Source organism: Neomonachus schauinslandi, chromosome 2, assembly GCF_002201575.2.
Source record: "Neomonachus schauinslandi chromosome 2, ASM220157v2, whole genome shotgun sequence".
In the NCBI taxonomy this organism is placed as follows: domain Eukaryota; kingdom Metazoa; phylum Chordata; class Mammalia; order Carnivora; family Phocidae; genus Neomonachus; species Neomonachus schauinslandi.
The window spans coordinates 187642280-187665010 of NC_058404.1; the positions used below are offsets into that span (position 1 = coordinate 187642280).

Sequence of the window (22731 nt, forward strand, 5' to 3'; positions counted from 1 at the left end):
GGACTGAGTCTGTTTGGACTGAGCGAGATAGGTTTGCCAGGCCACTTTTGGCCAGCCAGAAGCTGCAGTTGTTACTGGTGTGATTAGGGGTGTTGGGGGGCACTTAAACTTCTCAGCGAAGTAGCGCACGGCGGCTACAGATCCAGAACACGCAGACTTCCTGTCTTACCCAGCTTTGCAATGTATTGAAGGATAGAAGAACGAATCCAAGTGATTTGAATTAAGTTGCTTAAGAAAAAAAAAAAACCCACTTTATGAAGAACCTAAAAAGCACTGAATTTGTTGGCTCATGTTATCTAAAAGCCTGTAGCATTTTTCTGTACTCAAGTGAAATGAGATTTTTTTTTCAAACACCATTAAAATATATCCTGATGTTTGAACTAAAAGGTTTCACTTCTCAAAGGGATTTGCTTTCAAATCACCCCTTTTCCCACCCTCAAAATTTATGCTGACTTTATATGGCTAAAATCTTTAGAGTGCCCCCATAACATACTGAAATGTGACTTTAGGGATAACATTTTTTCAAAAGTAATTCACATGCAGCAGACATGCATTAATTTTGAACTATAATTCCTTATGATTCCACACAAAAGAGAGTTTTAATTGAATGCTGAAACTGGTGTCTGTAAGTTTGGAGTCTTTTCTCAAAATACTAGTTTGCATAACACAACTGAAGAAATAAATTATCTTAGTGTCTTTTATTCAGTATTGATGCTGGCAAAACGATATTGATACTGATGCCTGGTAATGGAGCAGTATGTGGAACCAATAAAATTAAATTATTTTAAAAGTAATAATAAATATGTGTTAATTATGTATGGTGTCATGTATCGGTTATGGTCATGATCAATTCCTACTCTGAAACAATGCAAAATTATCTACTGTACTTCTTTATTTGTGAACACTTTCTCCTATATGAAAGTGTATTTCTATGTTCAACTTCAAGATTTTCTCTTTGTAATGAGAATATATTCTTCTACAAAGGATATCTTTATGTGTAAACACAAAATGTGAGTCTTGGTAGTCATGTAGGTCCTCTCAGACTTAGATCTTGATTTATTCTTCTCTTATTCCCTTAGTGCTCAGCATAGTATTTGGCAGAGAGTCTGATATTTTTCGGATATGAATCTCTACATCTCAATTAAATAAAATTATGCCTATTTTATGGAAAAAGAAAAAAATACAAAACTAGCAACTTAAGGAATGTATTTCATTTCTGAATCTGCTGTCCAAAGAAACAGAAAACATTGATTTAGATTTAGTTTCCAATGTTATTTTTGAGATGGTATCTTCATATTCAAAAGATAAACATTTTTTTAAAAAATAAACACTTCTGAATTGTGTCAATCAGAATTCCACAATTTGCCAGGTTTCCATGAACATACAAGTGATAAACTGCCTTCCCTTGCTTTCACTTACCTGGACTTCTCCTTCTTAAACTTTATTCACTCTCTCTACCCTAATATATATCTTAATTTAACAAAGTTTCATCCTTGGTCCAGGATGATTACTTCCATTTTCTCTTGTTTTGCCTCAGTGTAATTATACATTCACAAATGCCTCATGGAACCAAAAATTAAAAAAACAAAAAACAAAAAAAAAACCCCTGAAACATTGGGACTATAAATTTAGGGTGATGTGCAAATTAATTAATCCTTCATCAGTTTCACATAAAAAGATATATTGTAAAGAGTCATACATGGTAAAAATAAGCAAAACAGACAATTTTCTTTCTGGAACCTTCTATAAAAAAAGCCCCCAACCAAAGTCTACAATAGAAGAACTTTTGATTTACTTGACAAGAGATTTGGGCTTGATAAATCCTAGTCTTTTGAATACTTTATCCAATCAACCTTAAATTTTTCATCAATTAATTTCTTTAAAGGTTGTATGAACTATGAGGATTTAAAAAAATTAACACATAGTAAAAGAATGTCTGCTTGACTATCAAATTTTGATATAAAATATTTAAGTCATTTCAAAAGAAATTCACATTTTCTTGTATCACGTACTGATTTTAATTATTTCTTTTTAGCAAACTCTCACCATTATATATCTCTTTGAAACCTATGTATTAAGGTCCTCAAAAGAGTTCCCAACACTGTGGATTTTGATTTTAACTCCATGAATCATAAGACATTTTTCACTCTTTGGTGTGTTTCAAGATAGTAGTTTCAAGTCATCTTTTAGATATTTTGCTAATATGACAAACACAATGTATGCGGTGATTGTGTTTTCATGAACTTACTCTTCTAAAAACAGTGATATTAGTTTATAACAAATAAGCAGATGAATCAAATGAATAGTTATTGTATTTGTGGGTAAAGAATTTTCAATGCCCAGCACAGTGCTTGGGTGTATGTATAGCTTTCTCTCTCTCTCTCTATATATATATATACACACACTCAATATATGCTCAATATATTATGTAGATGAATTATTTCATATCTAGTAAGTATTGAAGCTCTTTTTATTAATAACAAAGTACTTTACTGATTTTAGTCCATCCAAAATATTCAGCAAATTTTCCATAAAATTTTTGGTGTCATTCCTATTCCAGTTAGAAGCACTGACTTAGTAACACATTTTTGGCTTGATCAGCTCCATTCAATTAAATAACACCCATGGTAGTCTCTTCATATACCAAGTTTATGACTTTGACTATGGTTTTGACATCAGACTGCTATCATGAAATCATAGTTGTATCTTAATTATTCTGACGCTGAAATAGCAAAGTGAGCTTTGTATATTAATGGGTCTGGAACACAAATAAAAAGTGGTCTTATAACTGCAGTGTGTATGATAAGCACTCTGAATGTTTTTCCTAGAGAAAAAGTTAGACTGTTATCAACAGAAATAAAGGTGGATAGATGACAGTATATATTCTTATAACAGTTTATCTCAATCAACTAATTCTTATATGTTAACTCCTTAAAAATAATCAGTAACTTTACACATGATGCAGCTAGAAATTCTAGGCATTTACTTGCAATTGAAATCAAAATCATATAGAAATATTGCTAAAATAAGCCATCTTGTCAAAACATCAAACTTTTTTCAGAATTACATTCTGTTCCTCAAATTCAATTTTGGAATTTTTTTTTCCAGGAGGATTTCATGATTCCCAGATAACTTTTACCACAGGGACTAAAAATTCAAAACCTCTTCAAATTTAATTCAATTTTAGATTCTGAATAAATTTAGCCAGGGATGAACTGTAGCAGAGAAAAATATTTTACTTGGGGGAGAAATCTGTAAATATATTTTATATGAATCTCTGGCTGGAATAAAATCCCAGAAATGTACAGGCAACTTCAAACACTTTAGTAACTCCAGTTTACATTAAAATTATTTTTCATCATAATAATTTCATTAAAACTATTTTACCAAGTCAAAGTTCTGTAGAGATTACTCAGTTGTCTCTAACCCATTCTGTCAGCCATGTCTACCCAGCAAGGAAAGAGAGAGGATGCCAATTACAATTCAGATCTGCGTGCTGTGCTTTACTAAGTCAGTAGTGAAGACTTTAAAATGGACCCAATGGGCAGCTTATTACAATTAGAAAGGAGATCTCAAAAATCGCCTTTCAAAAATGATGTTATCTAGTTAAAAATGACATCTTAAAATGAGAAAACATCTTTCCATTGCATGGCAACTACAAAATATTCCAACTTATCAGCGACTAAAGAGGTCTATTTTTTTGTTGTTGTCATTTTCCCGACACACCTGATTTTATCTTAATATTTAACAATTCTAGGAATTCTCACAAATCCTGTGACTGAGAATATTTTGTTATAAGGAGAAACACGTAAGGGACAGTATTGTGAACATCTGAATGTCCTCCTGCAAGAGATGTTTTTACCTAAGCATACAGAAATGATACCCACGGCTGTGTGCACACACATTTTAAGTCTTCTGTGTATTCCCCAGGAGTTATTAAGGTATCTTTATAAGAGACCATTTTGACACAAGATTTTGAGCTAGCAGATAAGCTCCCACATCAGCACTCCCCAGACACAAAGCTCCCGTTCAGAAGAGTAAGAGAAAGAAGCAACACTTACAGCACTTCCAAGTCCCGCAGAGCCCTAAATGCCCCATCTTCAATACAGCTGATCTGGTTGTAATCCAGTTGCCTGTAAACAGATTAGAAGGATATATGTAAAAGGCTGCAGACTAGCAGGGCTGGGTGAAAGGAAGTTCCCTGAAGGGTCTAGGAAGCCCTGGCTGGAAGAACTGAAATGCTCTCACAAATACACTCAACTCATCTGCTTAAGAATGTCACAAGCCATTCTCGCCTCGCTGGTGCCGCTACTGAGATCTCTTTTTGTTCTGAACTGTCTGTGCAAATAGCAGCCCTTGGAAAGCTCCAGTAAATAATAACTGCACCTTATATTAAATGCCATAGGAATGCAATTTCATTACATCAAGAAAAGCTATCCATTAAGAGCTTTCAGCGTCATCTTGCTGAAACAATTTCATTAAGGTAAAGGACTGTAAATCACTTAATGTCACATGCACCCCCTCAGTGACCTAACAGAATCCATTTATCAGAGAAGCCCAGCTGCATGTTAATTTCACTATCCTTGGCAAAAAAGAGCAAGACTACTTTTAGGTTTCTTTCTTTTAAAAGCAGTTTTCCTTCGAGAACTCCCAACAGCGAGAGAGAAATGAGGTCCCACATACCTCCCTGCAATTCCCAACCAGGAATACTCTTTAGAAAGAGAGCCCTTGTTCTGCATTAAGCTTCGCTATTTCCATGATTTGCACCGTGTGTCATTATATGTGAATTCTTTGCACTGTAAATATGGCATACTTTCCAGTTAAGAAACTCCCCAAATTTCCAGAAAATAAGTTATAAAGCATTAGGAAATTAATCTTTTTGCTTTTCTCAAAGATGCTAATTTTAGCTGCAAATGCGAAGAATGCATACTGCAGCAACATCATTAAAACACTACATGTATCTATGGTAGAAAGTTTAAAAGCTTTATCAGTTCCTTCTAAATAGTACAAAATGCAAACAAATGAATCTTCTCTTGTAGTTTGAGCACTCATTTGTTACAATTCAAAGATGAAAAGACAAAGTTACTCCAAACTTGGTTAAGTCAGCTTTTTCCTGCCACTTATTTTGGAATTAAAATTTCCTTTATCCATGTTAAGGCATTTATTTGGTTGAAATAAACAGCTAAGTACTAAGTCTTATCTGTCCTATCTTTATCTTATTTTAAATTCTTTTTTTTAACAAATAAGCAGTTGTTGTTTAAGTCTAGTAGCTTGATGCTTAACGATATTATTATTCCAGTAAAGAAAAGTATTTTAATGCTTCACTTGAGACAGAAACAAAATGCTTGATGAAACAGTCAGGTGAGTTGTCATTTCTCCATGCATTGGGAGGGAATACAGATATACAGGGCTAATACTATGATCATAATACAAATGAATCCTGTCCTCGTTTCAAGTGCAAAATTCACCAAAAGGGCTAATTCACGTTTGAGGTGTGTTCTTAAAGAATTGTTTCAACATTCCCATAAAATAACGATTTCTCTCACAAGGCTACTGAATAAAGGTGCAATGATTTAATCCAGTGACTTTCAGAGGGCCCTCTTCAAAATTCTTACTTTAGAAATTATGTACATAAAGAATGTCTCATGAAATATACATCTCATTTTTAAGAAGGTCTCTAGGGGACAGAGACTACCCTGATGTCATGCAAATGGTACAATCTAGGACATGCAACATTAAAAAAAAGGCCAACTCTGGAGCAAATATGGTTTTATTGCTTTTATAGACTAAGGCTTTCCCCAAATAATAGGTGCCATCCATGCTACTGTAATAGCTTAAAGCATTTCTACTTATTAGGAAGTAATGCAGAAGGATAATTTTATTTTCTAAGAAGACTTTTAAAGCTTCATGATGTAATATGGCTGCTGTGGTTCCAAGAAAACACTTACATTCTTGAGCACTTTTTATTTTTACAGATTAAATTCATTTAACAATTAAGTTAACAGCCTTTTTATTTTAAAGTGCTAAATATATATCTACACTACTATTCTCTAACCTCTTGAACAATTTATCAAAGCCATTTAAATTAGTACAATGGCATGAAGTGTTACCCTTGACACACCACAAAAGAGAAATTGTTTCCAGACAAAATGGCAAAATCTTTTAATGCTATCAAATTTGCCTAATGCAGTCTCCAGGTTAATCTGTAAAAGGGTGAGCTGTATGTTTGCCCATATCTTATTATCCTTAGCTGTCAATGTATAAATCAGTGCTGACACTGCTTCTTTTAAATCATGCATACTATACACAAAAGGGAAGCCCTAGCATGCTAGAAAGCACTCAAGCAAATCTTGTTCTACAGGGACTGAAAACCAGATTACTTTCCCTATACCACCAGAAGTTGAGACACTGCTGGAAACTTGGTAATTTCACCCCTCTTCAACACTGCTCGTGGTTACATGCTTCTTCTGATTCTTAACAGAAATCTAAGTCCTTCTTGGTGCTAAAGCATTAAGAATATTTGGCTCTCATAGGACCAAAGTTTTCCTTAAAAGTTTTCTGAATGCCATCATGTCTCAGGACATCGATCTTCTGAAAACGAAGGTATTGTGTGAAAAAGTTACTTCTATGAAAGGGCAATCAAAATGAGTAACTTTTTCATCAACTGGTGGATTTCATTATATTGAAAGGAATGTTTCAGGAAAGTGTTGTGCCCACTTTGACCGCTCATGAGAAAATCTCACTACACAAACCTCCATTTGTCTGTATATGGTTCAAGATAAAGAGTGTCAAAACCATGCAAAAGCATACTTTATTTCAGGGTATTTTTCAGTACCTTGTTTCTCTCACCCAGTTCACTTCCTTCTCTACTACCTTTCCAAGCCCAGGCACTTCTGCTTTCTATAAACAGGAAAGGATCTGTTCTCAGCCATGCATTTAGTGACAGGCTGATTCTGTTTAGATGTGATTTCCAATCATACAATGAAATTATTCTGAATTAAGGCATTAGTAAGAGGAGAGTTTTTTTTTTTTCACTTCTCCAAAAAGTAATATTACATTTGTTCAGCCGAACATAGGGTAAATTTGTTGATCTTTGGATAATAAGGGCACTAAGATACATTAGGGACAGCTTCAGGATCCTTTCCTGGTACAGGGGTCACATCCCATGGGGAAGCAAGCTAGCACTTTTCTTATTTTCTGGAGAGAAAGTGTGGCATAGATGGTATTATTGGCGACTTCTTTTAGACCTTCAGCCGAGAAAGTGTGGCATAGATGGTATTATTGGCGACTTCTTTTAGACCTTCAGCCGACGTATCCTAGCACAGAATTTTGTGGCTTCTCTTCTCTATTTCCTACCTCCAACCTCCTCTGTTTCTGTTTGAGTTCCAAATTCCATCTCTATCTGATCCTTCACTGTCTTAGTTTGTAAGTGTGCATTCTGAAGCAAGTGCTTTATCTTTAATTTCATGAAATTGACGATATTAAAAAGAACAGAAACCTTCAAAGTCTCTTTCAGCATTAACGTTCTATGATTCTCTTTTCATTGGTCACTACTTCTCTTATGTTGTTCTAGAATAACACTAGATTGCTCGTTTTAATTTTTCCTAGTCCTGGTGAATTTAGTCTTTGATAACGCAGCACCTCTTTATCAAGAGGTGTTGCTCTGAGCCTCGCAAACATGAAGTTTCTAAAGCAGATCTGATTTTCTTTAAGACAAAAAATGATTTAGCCTAGTTTCAGATTTTGATTAATTCTAGGTGTGAGAAACAATATATAATGCTGCTAAGTATAAATTTTAGAAATAAGCATATTAAGTAAAAGAAAGGTTGGGCATTTGCTTACTTGGTGTCCCGAAATATAATTGGAGATACTGCATTCTGTTACTTTTTCTGCTTTTTTCAGGGATTTCCTGTTTTCAGTTATTAAAATTTGGATACATACTGTGTTTGAATTACATATATAAAACTCACCTTCCTGAATTAACTTCATTTGGTTTTGCCCTTACCCATAGAAAATTCATGTTGCACTATAGGGTCCAAGTAATAAGATCTTGTTACCAACTGATTTTCTTTTTGTAAGTATTAGAACGCCATAAAATTTACTTAGCTCTGAAACAATACTGAACATAAAAAGTCTTTAATAACTTTAAAGCCAGGGGCGCCTGGGTGGCTCAGTCGGTTAAGCGTCTGACTCTTGGTTTTAGCTCAGGTCATGATCTCAGGGTCGTGAGATTGAGCCAGTGTTGGGCTCCAAGCTCAACGTGGAGTCCGCATGAGATTCTCTCCCTCTTCCTCTCCCTCCCTCTCTGCTCCTTTCCCCACTTTGTGCTCTCTCTCTCTAAAATAAATAAATAAAATCTTAAAAAAATAACTTTAAAGCCAGACAGTCTCTCAGTATTTCAACAAAAGTATTATAACTATGCTCTGGTTCTCCAGGGTTTTTTAGGTACTAGAAATAGAAGTTTAGTTCATATTCATATTACTATAAATGGCAAACTCCAAAAGTTTAGTTGACTTAAAATAATATATCAAAGTGATTAGAATCAATAGGAGGGAGTAACAACATTTTGCCATTTGGAAAGAACCCTGGTAAAACATATAAGTCAGATGGGAGAAAAAAATGTTGTTAAGGATATGGGCATAATCTGTTCTATTTCTTCCCTTGTATGTATAAAATTCAAGTCAATACGAGTGCGTAAATACACAAATCTTATGCCAATAATGACTCTTTAAGAAGAAGTACAAGATTTAAGTTATAATGGATAAAGAACATAAGAATAATATAAATTGACCCATATGAATGAACACCCTAGGCCGAAGTTTCAGCAACCATGTCATTTAACTTCAGCATAAAAACACATAGGCGCTAACCCAGGTATGAGTGAATGAAACAGCCAAAGTAAGGACTATCCCCTGAGGAATGCAAAATAATTTATTTGAGAATTTAGCCCTTTTGCAATCTTTCAAGCAAAATGTTGTGGGTTTTGTTTTTTGTTTTCTGTTTTGTTTTTTGTTTTTGATTAGGAATAAAGAATCTCAGTTTTTACTGGAATAATCTATGGTATAAAGTTATATCCACTTGCTAATTTATTAGGGAAAAGCCAAAGGGTAAGCTCTAAGAGACATGGTACCAGAAAATGGAGGAACAACAATTAAGTAGTCCTTCATGTTCTAGTAGCTCTTGTAAACTAATCAAAGGTGGTAGAAACTGAAACTGACAATAACAATTGCTTACATTTATTGAATGCATAGCAAATGGCAGGGTCTGTAGATATGCTATCTCATTATTCCTCACAATAACTTAAAAAGGTAAATGTTCTCATTATTCTGATTTTACAGAAGAGAATATGAAGCTCACAGAAGTTTAATAACTTATTCAAAGTAGATAATAAATATGTAGTGAAATCTTAATTCCAATTTAAATCTATGTATTGCTGAAGCCCCCACTCAGTAATAAGTGTCCAGGGAAAGAGATTCAGGAGCTATTCATTCTGCAAATGAAAGCTTCAGCTCAATCTCTGTTAGCCAAATTTCAAAGGCGAAGTCAGCATATAAAGAGTGCTATAGAATGTCAGGGAAGGAACAGATTACCCTAGGCTGAAGCAGTCTTGTGTGAGGAAGGAAAAATCTTGAACCTTAAAAAACAGGTAGAATCCAGAAAGAAAGAAAATAAAGTGGGTATTCTCTGCGGAGGGAAAAGACCCAATCAAGAACAGTTGTGAGCAGAGGTTCTACAATGTTCACAATGAATATTTGCAAGAGAGAGGCCATTATGGCTTGAGCAAAGAGCTTGTGGGCAGATTCACTGGGAGAGGGGGCTGGGAGCCTGGGTGGATGTCAGAATGTTAGGACTAGGCAGAATATCTAAAGAGAGCATGCTATTCAGTAAAAGCCACTGTTTTCTCAGGAAAGAGTTTACATTCTTCAGAACCTATAAAACTATCACAACATTCTGCCATATCCCCAAGGCTTTGCCATAGGGCCAAATCAATGTGTTGTTGTTGTTGTTTTTGATAAGCTGAATGATTTTTGAGCCAGGGTGTGATGGGATTAAAAAAACAATGCTTTATAAAAACAAATCTGTCTGCAATGTTAAAATTATCTAATGAGACTATAGATTGGAGATCAAAATTCAATTAGTAGACTACTGTAATAATTCAGAGGTAGCAAAGTGTGCCTGTTTAGGGTTGGGGAAGCAAGAAAACCAAAGATCTGTTCTATCTCAAGGACAACATGGCAGCCATAGAAAGATCATGCCAATTCTTATTTTATACATATGTGAATTGGATTCCCAGTCACTCAATCAGATAGTCTTATGTTTTGTTTGTTTTGCAAAGTGTTTATGAAGATATGTTATATAGATTCATTTTCACATAATAGAATGATATCATTGAAGAAAAATGCTAAGGCACCCTGCAGACAGAGCAAAAAGAAAAGTTGGAGAGGCTGTTGGTAGCAAACTTGATCATAGTTGTTGGGGATTATTACAATTTAGGATTCCTTTCAAGGGAGTGTAAATCAGGCAGGTTACAGGACCATGGACAGTTCCCGTGGTACTTACAGCCTCTGCTGAGTACCCAGACAACTGTTGGTTACCCCCATGTCTACAGACAATATTCTGGATGTTAAGAGGAGCTCTGTTCACTGAAATGAAACTTAAGTTCCTTACTATCTATCTAAATGAAGAGCCATCTCTACAGGTTTGTTCAGAAGGTTCTACATCCCACTGAAGACCTGTGGCATTTAATCTAACGGGAAGGATAGAGGGTCCCTTGAGTGAGAAACCAACCACCCCTTCAAAGTCTCTTCAGCCTCAGGTTTACTGAAAACACTCTAAGAAGGAGCTGGGGGGAATAAAATACACAATTTAAATTTTATATCAATGAATTTTATTTTTATGATAATATACTAAGTATATAAGTATGGTAAGAAATATAATGAACTAAACATGAAAATAGCTGATTATAGCAGATAATTTGCAATTATGACAACTTATAAGACACAGCTAAAAGAAGTCTTGCATTTGCATGGTAAAATATATAATGCACTCTTCTAATTGTTACATATTGATTTTATAATATGTGAGCAACACTTGTTCCTTTATTGTTATGAAGTATCCAGTGGGATACTCATTTCTCTAGTATTTAAAACCAGGGAAATGTAAAAAATAAAGTAAAATACAGAAGTCTTTCTGTGTCCCTAGTCTAGAATGGCAGATTTTCCTTCTACGGGTTTTAATGGATCCATCAATAAAATAAATTGATGATGACAGAGTTCCAGAAAAAATGAAATTTCTAAATAATATAAATAGCTATATGACAACATATAGATTAACTCTGTCTTTCCCGTTTGCCAAATCTTCTTATCTCCAATAATCATTGCAACACAAATTGAGTGATTTGTTTCCTAAAAAGTCAGGGCCATACATATTTGTTTCCCAAATACTATGATGACTCGCTCAAAGAAAACCAAACTAAATCATCTTATAACCTGACACTTGTCTATAAATTAATGTACGTTTAAAAAGGAAAAATAAAATAAGATGAAAACAGAGAGAGAGGCAAACCATAAGAGACTCTTAACTCTAGGAACCAAACTGAGTGTTGCTGAAGGGGAGGTGGGTGGGGAAATGGGGTAATTGGGTGATAGGCATTAAGGAGGGCACCTGATGTAATGAGCACTGGGTGTAATGTGTAACTGATGAATCACTAAATTCTACCCCTGAAACTAATAATACACTATATGTTAACTAAATTGAATTTAAATATTTTTTTAAAAGGATAAATATAAATATTTTCCCTAATCTGTTTTTAATAAGAGGCAGTTTTCCTGCAAAAGGTGGGTAAGACTCATATAGGGTTAAGGGAATTGGGATAGTACAAGCAAATGGAAGGACATGTATTTATTTATAGACAATAAACACTACAGTTTGCCTGGAACATAGAGTACATTTTGAGGGCGTACTGCAAAATAAAAGAAGAAAAAAGCAGGTGTGATTTGTCTTACAAGTATATCTAAAATAATACATGTTGGAATTTAAATGTTTTAAGTGTTAATGTTGCGCTCACTAAAGAAACTAAAAATATGTTAAAGTTTACTTTTGTGATATGAATAACAACTAGCAATCTATTGAAATTTTAAGTTCAAATATTTGTACAGTTTCTTGCTTAAATCTTGGGATAATTATAACTAGGAATGTTTTGTCATAAAAACAAGAGACTTGGAAAATCTTTATACCTTTAAGGTGCATGCTTAGAGAATAAGCTCACAAGTCTCAGCAATAAAGCAAGGCTTAAATTAAATATTCTCCTAAATTATTCAATTAACTGGAAATACCTCACAGATACTTGTAAACAAAATAGTTTAAATAATATAACATGTCTTAATTTGAAATTTGATCAGGAGGCAAGAAGGCTTTACTGCATCAGTGTTTCAATAAATTAAACACATATAGAAAGTTTATAAGGAAAAATCATATAAACCTTGATTACCATTTTGGTGAGGCATCACTTGGTAATCATATGGTATCAATACTTTAATTCAGACTTGAGTGGGGAATTTAAAAACAGATGTAAATACTATGGAAAAGTTGCCAGTGACTATTATAAACACTATAATTTAGTTGGTATTTTAATATGATTCTTATTATTCTCAGATCTCACCATCTAAAATGTCAGGAAAAAGAAAGCGATTTAAGTTGCAGCTAGAGAAAATTAGGTAACAAAATAAAATATACAGGGTTTTATTCCAGTTAAGAAATTAAAAGCAATAAGGAAAAAGTTATGGGAATTCCTCCCTGGAGACGTTTAAGAGCAAGATAAATGTCCATCTGCCTAGAATAGTTTTAGTGTGGCTTGCCTGGAGGAAGAGGAATAAGATCTGCTAATTTGCAAAATTTTCACAGCATCAGTTTCTTATCGTCAAGTTGCTGCCTTGAGCATATTTAGCCAATCCACAAGATTAGAGTAAGTGCTTCCAGTGAAAATCTTCTGATAACTGGAATTTGCTCTCAATAAAGCCTGACTGTGGTAAATCCAATAAACCTGTTACAGTGCACCAGACATGGGGATACAAAATATCGTCGTATTGTTGTAATGCAGTAAAATACATATTTCTTCTGTCTAGACTTCTTTTTTCTCTTTTATTCTGGGAATGAGTTGGAACAGTAGACATCCACTATGCAGGATTATGCAAACTGTAAATGCATACAGTGGAATGATAAATAGGACAGAGTACTGTACCTCTCCAAACATGCTGAATATTAATAATGTTAATTTTTGAGTCATTTTGACTCAGTTGTTACTTGATGACTGATGGTTACCTTGAATAATAATATGGATTAAAATTTACCCTCAGTTCTAACATATTTTACCAGACATCTGCTTAACTCTTAATGGTTAAACTAATCTTCATACAAAGCCCCATGAAACTGCTATTTTTTTTTTTTTGGAACAATGTAGTTTGAACTATGTTTCAATTATAGAAACATGCATTTTAACTGTAAAATTCTATAAAATTGTAGCTATGATCCTAATTAATTAAATAAACCTATAAATGCGCTGTGGTATTTCAATGTTGCTCTAAAGATCTTTGACATTGTTATGTGGAAGGCAGCAAGAATAGTGGAAATCGATTCTAACTTTGCATTGATTCTTTAATAGATTCTAACTTCCTCAATCCACCCTTGTCTGCTGCGACTCACCAACACATAACATGAATCAATATCCTTGAATCCTTGAAGATTCCTTTAGATTTTCTTTCAGGAACTCTTTCCTACGATTCCCTGATTACCTCAAGCCATATTTTTTATCTCTTTCCTCAGCACCTGTAGCATGTAATACCTTGCTTATAAATCAAGGTCTGGTGTATATTTAGTACTTTCTGCTATATTTTCTTTTTCCACTTATTAGCCCCATGTCCAATTGACCCATACTAGACACGGATCTACCCTAACCATGCCCAATATTGCAAACTACTTCATGTTCTACTTTCCTAAATCTTTACTACATCTTTTTAAGGGCTAACTTCTAGTGGTTGATTAGTGAATACGTACAGAATGAAATAATACACTCCATTTTATAGCATTTTACTAAAAGGCCTTTCACATATCTTCTTTCCCTAATAACCACATCAAACTCAAGCAATTATCATATTCATTTTACAAAAGTGAAACTAAGACTCAATGGAGTTTACTGATTTGTCATACCTACAAATCCAGTAAATAGCAAGATTCCAACTCTCCAGTCCTAAACCCATCTCTCTGTATACATATTAACTGCCCTTAAATTTGGAGGGAAATGATGCATATAGGGGAAAAAAAGATTTTCAAGATCCTGCTAAATCAATATCGCATTCTTCATAGCACACTGGCTAGAATCTCACTTTTCTTTTTATCTTTAAACTTCTAAAATCACAGTCTTTAAGGATAAATAAAGAGGACATAAGGAGGAATCCCAACATGATTAGTATCCCATTGCCAAATGTATCCTTAAATATGGAAGATGGGCTACTTATAGACTTGGATTCCCTGAATATCTTTACTGAGAAGATTAAAAGCCACCTGTTTTAAGGATTTAGAGATAATACTATTGTAAGATTGCAAGTGGCATTCCCCCAGGGTGGTCAACTATAGCCATGATTATCCTTTTAAGTGACATACAGGCAACTTGAGTAGGTGCTGTATTGGGATCTTCATATAGTTCTGACCAGACATAGGACACAAAGGTAGTTTTGAACACCTTAACATCTCGGAATCTGTCTGAAGACCTCCTCAAACCCTAGCAAGAGCAGATAAAAGGAAAGCAAACAAAATCCTCTTAACATGCAAACATTCATGAAAACCGAGGGCCAGAATTTTAAGGGCTCCACACATTTATATCTAGAAGTCTATATTTTTCTGTCTTGTACATTTAGAAAGTACAAATTTAACGCAAAAATCATTTACACTGAGGAGAAGATGCAGAGGCCAAAACTTGCAGCTTTATAAACAGTCATCCTCTTTGATGACGGAAAACATCTGTCTCACTCTTCCTACTGGAAAAATAATGTTGTATCCCACCATGGAGAATGTCGAATATAAGTTAATTCTTGAAAAGTGCCTGCATTGTTTATCACTAGCTAAGAAATATTGAATTCCTGATAGTTAATCTCAGCACACAGAGGCTTTTTTCCCCCTACATTCCAAAGTAATGTAAAAGCTACAGACAACACTTTATGTCCTAGCATTTGCAGTCAATCAAAAACAATCATTTTCAAAGACTTGTGTAGTATTTTAGAATTTGTAAGATACATATTGACAAAATTAGGATTTTTACTGAAATCTTAAATCTGATATGTATCTTCAAAGCAATAGGCACTTGCAAAAAAAACACTTCTACACAAGACACTGGATTTATAAAAGGAAAATTCAGAAACATGGTTTCCTTTACTTCATGCTTTTTTTTCTTTTTAAAGAGGGCTATACACATATTCCTTCATAAAGATATGAGGGGAAATACATAAGAAAAATATTCACACAAAGGGAAAGACATAATTTTCTCATTCTCACTTTTGGCATGTAATGAAAACAGTGATCTAAAAGTGATAAAAACAAAAACAAAAACAAAAACAAAAACACTATAGCTCCAGGCTCCAGGCATCTCTAACAAGAAAATATTATCTACTCTTTCTAGAAAAAAATAGTTTATATTCTTCATTTCCAATAAACATTGATAACAACAGAAAAGGGAGTTATTGATGTAAGTTGACAGTAAAAATGAAGAAAATATGCTGTAAATACCTTTCAATCAAATCCTTTCTTGAGATTTCACAAGATTAATCACAAAGTTTGAAGAATGAATTTGATAACAACTTCAGATGCAAGACATCTTTTACATGAGAATTTCTCCAGATAGCTTGTGAAAACAATTTAAGACTTATTATTACAAGCTTTTCCAAGCAAGCATAAAGATAAATAGGGCTTTCACTTTTTTTTCTGACACATTATTCAATATAAATTTAAAGCTGAAAATAGATAACTTTAAAACAACAGTATAAGTTGGAAAAATTACTTACAGATTTTTAATGTCAACTGCCCCACGGAAAGCCTTCCTTGGAATTGCCTGAATTTGATTTTCACTGAGATCACTGAAAATGACAAAAAAGGAAAAGGTCAAGTTATAAAATATCATTTAAAAATTATTTTAATCAATGTGCTTGCCAAATAATAAAACACCTCTTAAAATAGCTGGAAAAATACTATCAGGATCATAATTAAATCCATATCATCAGATGCAATTTCTAATACAAATAATTTACATTCATAATACAGATTAAAGGTTGAACTAAGTGGTTTCTTGAAGTACTTTTCCAGATCTTTAATTTCATAATAAATTATAAAATATGATTCTCTTAAATTTGAGTTAATTCCATTCTGTTATACACTATTCCTTTAAATACCCCCCCCCAAAAGCAAACAAAAAAATAGTAAATTGTTCATAACTCAATTTCAGGGGGTTCTTAAGTTTTAGTACTTGATATTTCTCCAACATCACTGGCATAACTTAAAAAGTATATAGGAAAGAAGTCCATTTTAACATCCTAGAGAAGAGCAGCCAAAAACTGATAAAACCTAGGCAGCATGATTAAGTTTTCGCAGCGCTTTAAGTAATGTTGAAAATGGAACATGGCAGTACCAGACCAACAATAAAAGCAACAGTTCTTGCATGAAATATTAACAGCAGGTTGATTTAAAATCTTCTTTAAATAATTCCATTAAAACCATAAACACAGACTGTCTATATTTGCATTTTAATTTAATTGAGAAATACATTTTAATCGAGGGGGAAATAAAGCACTTTTTCAGTTGGAATGAGAAGTTTGTAAAAATCACTCATCTCATGAAATGGATCGTTATTTTTCCCTCAGAGTTCAGACAAATTCAATGAGCTTACATAGTATTAGCCTTAACAAGTAGGATATAAATATACGTGCAGGAAATGTAACTGAAAACAAAGAAATGCCCATCTAATTTTAAGTCACACTACCACACAGCAGAAAGTTGAAATATCAAATAAACAAATTATTACAGTCACAATGATGGTGCTAAAATTATCTTTAAAATTCTAAGATAGCTGATGCTCATTAAGAAAGATGAAACTACTAACCACGGGTGCTTAGCTGATGAAAACAGAGCCATTTTCCAATTATGTGGAAGTGTATGGGATGGATTCATCTCCATCCTCTCCCCTAACGCTTCTTATGACCAGAGCTTGTCGTTCATATACTTGTGGCCATGCAATAGAGATAATTGGCAGATAGAGAGATTTAGTGTGTGGTCCTGACCTTGTTAGCACCAAGTTTTAAACAACCGATATTTGCATTCATATCTCAATATTCTCAATGTCTAAATAAAAAATGTTTGCTAAGCAATTTCTGAAGAAATAAATGCTCGTCTATTTAAGGGGTAAAGGTCTTTAGGAAAAAAAGAAAAAAGCAAAACATACATTTTATTTCAAACAGTAAATTTATAATATGTGCTTATGTAGGAGTTAAGGCAGTCATCCATTTCCTAAGTTCTGTAGCTCCGTTACTGCTTTCAATAATTTCAGTATATCCCTAAGAGTAATAAAACTTCATTTCCTTAAAAATTGCTTATTTCTCCAGCTTGTCATTGATCCAGACTGACTTCCTTCCCTTAATTACATCAGGCTAAGAATGTTTAACAGTGTATATTTAACAGCTTTGATGCTGGAAAAAGTGTTGAAAGGAGGCTACCGAGCAAGGAGAAAGTAAAGAAAAACACTGGAAAAAAGAAAAATCAGAACGTAATAGAAATAAGGAGGGAAAAAAACATTGAACCCAAGCAAATTTGAATCTGCAATGCTCCATGGAAACCAACAGTGATGTTGTTACTGCTGTCTCTGTCAAGTCAATGTTTTCTCATCACTTATGTTTCTCTATTTCTCCTAAGACAAAGACTGCCTTGGAGGCTGTAGGTGGATAAAAATGGCAGAGCTGTTTCTTCAGATCTGGCCAGCTTTCTAGGCTCTGCAGTCTTCCCATCCAGCTGGCTGGGGCCATTTCATTTGCCACCTACAGTCCCTGCTCTGCTCAGTCTCTACGCACAGTTTTTCCTAGGGTCGTGTTCTCAATGGGGAGATGGTGGATGGGAGGAAAGTCAGAGGGCTGGTATTAGGTGGTTCATAGAGATATCACTGAAGAAAGTGAAATGCAGTCAGAAGACCATTCCTTCTAAAATGGATTTTAGTAGAAGCTTCTGAGTCCCATAGGCAGAATTCTAGGACGTGGAAGGGTTGTATACTGCTAACACTTACCAATCTTTTCTTTTTATGGAAGAATGAGAAACTGTCAACTGCCAATCTCAGTGCCTCTTTACTCCCCTAGGTCAATGGTCTATGTGTGGCTGCCCCCCAACTAGACTGCTTCCCAGACTAGTTTACAGGTTCTCTGTGTTTGTGTCCAGTCCACCAGGGCAGGCAACTTCAATTCTGGATCACAGGCACCTTCAGTTAAGTGGACCATGTTCATCAATGACAGGAGAAAGAAACAACACATTTTCAGCACCTACAGTATGCAATAGTTAATTTTTTATAAATAATATATTATCAAATATGATCTGTATTTCCTTTAATCCCCATAACCATCTTGCCAAGTAGGTAACATTATCCTGCTTTTATAGGAAAGGAAATTAAGCTTCAGAAATGTAAGGTATTGGGCGCCTGGGTGGCTCAGTTGGTTAAGCGACTGCCTTCGGCTCAGGTCGTGATCCTGGAGTCCCGGGATCGAGTCCCGCATCAGGCTCCCTGCTCGGCAGGGAGCCTGCTTCTCCCTCTGACCCTCCCTCCTCTCATGTGCTCTCTGTCTCTCTCATTCTCTCTGTCTCAGTTAAATAAATAAAATCTTAAAAAATAAAAAAGAAATGTAAGGTATTATTTCTAAACAATGAGACAAATGGTTTAAGTAAATATATAAGAAATACAGATAAATACTGAGTCAGGATTTGAGGAATTCTAAAGATGACACAAGGGGCTACTTAATCAATCTCAATATGTCCTTCTTGTGCCCCAGAACTTAAAAGGCTTTTCCTTAACTTATCATAGCCTCTGGTTTATGTCCTTTGCAAAATGATAGATTGGACTGTGTTAGAAATGACTCATATTTTCTATATATAATCAGGGGGAGGTTACTAGTTATTTCAATCCAACATATATTCATTTAAGATCTACTACATGCAAGGTATTGGCTGATGTTGCAGGATTGCTGAACTGGGGTAAGGCCTATTTCCTGGCTTCAGGAATTTTCAAATCCAGTAAAGAAGATAAGCAAGTAGCCAAACAGAAGGCCAACTGAGAGATTTAAACAAGTTATCATGAGTCTACAAAAGCAAGACAGCACACTAAGTTTAAAAAAGGTAATGTGAATGTGTCCAGATGTAAAGGTGAAGGAGTGGAGGACAGCACTTCTAGTGAAATAAATGTCACAAGTGAAATATGGAGGGGAAAAACCAGAACTTTACATGAGAGTAGCCTTTGGTCTGATTTGCTTAGAAGGTGCAACATCTACAGTAGAGTAATAGGAGGGAGGTCAGAAGGTTAAGTCAAAGGTGTGATGAGTAGATTTTTTGGTACCAACTGAGAAGTGCATTCTTATTTCAGCACACAATAGTGGGGAGGGAAGGGTGGTAGACAGGAGCAGGACAGAGGCTGGACCTCAGATAAACTAAACTGGCAATGGGATTTAGGATGAATACGTGGAGTCAAAGACTTGAGTCTGGAAGACCAGATATAAGACTTCTATGATAGTCGGGGGAAGGGTAGTGAGAACATCAAGTGATAAAACAACCAAAAATATATCACTTGCTTACCATGGGCCAGTTAATAACTGCAGCATCCCCTACTCTATAGAAAAGGTGGAGAATATTGAGTGGTATCAGGGATGCATGAAAAAACAAAACTCAGGAGTAGATTGTAGGTGGATATGGACTCAGCAAGGGAGAGAAAGGAGACAGAAGTTACTTTGAACTTAGATTAAAGGTAGTGTTAATAAAATTGGGAAATCAGAAGAGCCATTTGCAGTGTTCATTATGAGTTTGGTTTGGGAAGTTTTTCAATACAGTTAGAAAGATGTGATATATCACGTAGTTTGGTGACAACAAAGATAGTATATGCTAAGTAAAACATGTGTGGTAGCTGAGAAAGGTGATCTAGAAGATCAAAGAAGTAAGTCACTGGAGGTTAGATGGATTCAGGCCACTTTCAAAATAGAATGGGATTTTTTTTGAACCTTGATGAAAATGACAGAGCTCAGTAATTCTCAGCCTTCAGTACTGGAGAAGGGGATGGTAGAAAGTGGTTGGCTGGAATCCAAGGAGAGAGCCAGAATGTCAAAGGATTTAAGAGCATAGAGTGAGGACCTAGACTATCTGCCATTTATTAACCACATGCCCTTGGAAGAACTGCTTACCCTTCTGTGCCTCAGTTTCTTCATCTGCAAATGGAATAATGATAATGTTACTGCACAGGACTGTATGGTGAATTCAATGAGTCTATACTTTTTTTATTTTTTAATTTTTCTAAAGATTTCATTTATTTATCAGAGAGGGGGGGTTCATGAGTGGGGGAGGAAGCAGATGAAGAAGCAGGCTCCATGCTGAGCAGGGAGCCCAATGCAGGGCTTGATCCCAGGACCCTGGAATCATGACCTGACCCAAAGGCAGACCCTTAACTGACAGAGCCACCAGGAGCCCCAAGTTTATACTTTTAAAATGCTCATAAAAAATGCTCAGAAAGTACCTGCACATAGTAAGCACCACAGAGGTGTTGGTTATATACATGATACAACTGTTTTACTCAGAGACTGTTATGTGCCCCTGAGTGTACTACTTTGTTCCTTGAAGACCACTGCAGGCGATGTGAGACATTACTGATGAGAGTGTGCTTTCTGTGAACTGTGTGGAATGAGAAAAAATGAGTCAGAACTACTGAGTTAGCAGGATGGAGCTGCCAAGGGAAGAGTCTGTAATTATATCACTAGGCAGTAGAGTGTAAAAATGTGTTTCAGAGTAGGAAAATGGCTTGACTGGAGTTGATTTTTAGGAAGATTAATCTGGAAATTGAATTTTGGAGCAGGCAGGGACAATGGGCAGAGAACTGGTATTGGGCAGTGTTGGTGGAGAGAGACTGTGGGTCTCTAGTTAACTAGAAAGTTCTTTCTGGTGAATATTAAGTAATAAACTTGAGTTTGGCTCAGGTCCAAATATAAGGTCCTCAATGCAAGTTAAGGTTATTTTCATCTCAGGGAGAGATAATTTTCTGATTAAGGAAATAACAAAATACAAAAGTGCAAAGTGGGGAAGACAAGTGTAGAAACTAGAGAAATGGGGTTGAAGACAAGGATACTAGTTTAGTTTTGTGATATTTTGAACTCATGTAAATGGAAATATATTCCATGCTCATAAATTGCAAGAATTAATATTGTTAAAATGTCTTTTTAAAAAAATATTGTTAAGATGTCCTTATTACCCAAAGGAATCTACAGATTCAACGCAATCCGTACCAAAATTCTAATGCCATTTTTCAAAGAAATAAGACAAACCATCCTAAAATTTGTATAGAACCCCAAAAGACCCTGAATAGCTAAAGCAATCTTGAAAAGAAAGACAAAACTGGAGGTATCACACTCCCTGAATTCAAACGATATTACAAAGCTATAGTAATCAAAACAATATGGCAGTGGCATAAAAACAGACACATATACTGATGTAACAGAAGAACCCAGAAATAAACTTATACACATATATCCAATTAATCTATAACAAGGGAGCCAAGCATATACAATAGGGAAGGATGGTCTCGTCAATAAACGGTATTGTAAACTGGAAAGCCACATACAAAAGAATGAAGCCAAACCCCTATATTAGACCATACACAAAAATCAATTCAAAATGGATTAAAGATGAACATAAGACCTAAAGCCATAAGTCCCCAAGTAGAAAATGTAGGAGGTAAGCTCTTGACATCAGTCCTAGTAATGATATTTTTTTCAATTTGACACCAAAAGCAAAGGCAAACAAAGGCAAAAATGAATAAGTGGGACTATATCAAACTAAAGAGCTTCTGCACAGCAAAGGAAACCATCAAAAAATGAAAGGCAACCTAAGAATGGAAGGAAATATTTGTAAATCATAACCCCTGATAAGGGGTTTATATCCAAAATATATGAATGACACATACAACTCAATGGCAAAAAAAAAAAACACAAAAAACCCAATCTCATTAAAAGGTATCTTAGTGATGAGACATTTCATGTTGATTATTTTGTGAGTATTAAACTACCCTTGCATCCCAGGAATAAATCCCACTTGATCATGGTGTATGATATTTTTAAGCATTTTGTTGGATTCTGTTTGCTAACATTCTGATGAGAATTTTTGCATCTATATTGAATAGACTTTTTTTTCTAAAGAAGACATACAAATGGCCAACAAGTACATGAAAAAATCCTCAACATGACTGTACACATCAAATGAAATATATAATCCACAAGGAGAAATCCCCTCACACCTGTTGGAATGGCTGCCATCAAAAAGGTAAGAGAGAAAGTTTTGGTGAGGATGTACAGAAAAGGGAATCCTTGTGCACCTTTGGTGGCGATATAAATTGGTGCAGCTACTGTGGAAAACAGTGTGGAGGACCCTCCCCAAATTAAAAATACAATCACTCTATGATCCAGC

The 22731-nt window shown here is 34.9% G+C and overlaps 1 protein-coding gene across 4 annotated transcripts in view; it reads right to left on the minus strand.

Annotated features, from left to right (window-relative positions):
• The window catches only part of SLIT2 (slit guidance ligand 2), a 361031-nt gene that overhangs the window by 134526 nt on the left and 203774 nt on the right, over nt 1-22731 (minus strand). For all 4 annotated transcript variants that reach the window (XM_021679394.2, XM_021679393.2, XM_021679397.2 and 1 more), the window contains exons 5-6: nt 16053-16124; nt 4062-4133 (exon numbers count right to left, since the gene is read on the minus strand). In XM_021679394.2, the coding sequence (XP_021535069.1) occupies nt 4062-4133; nt 16053-16124 (144 nt within the window). The remainder of the gene's footprint in view (nt 1-4061; nt 4134-16052; nt 16125-22731) is intronic.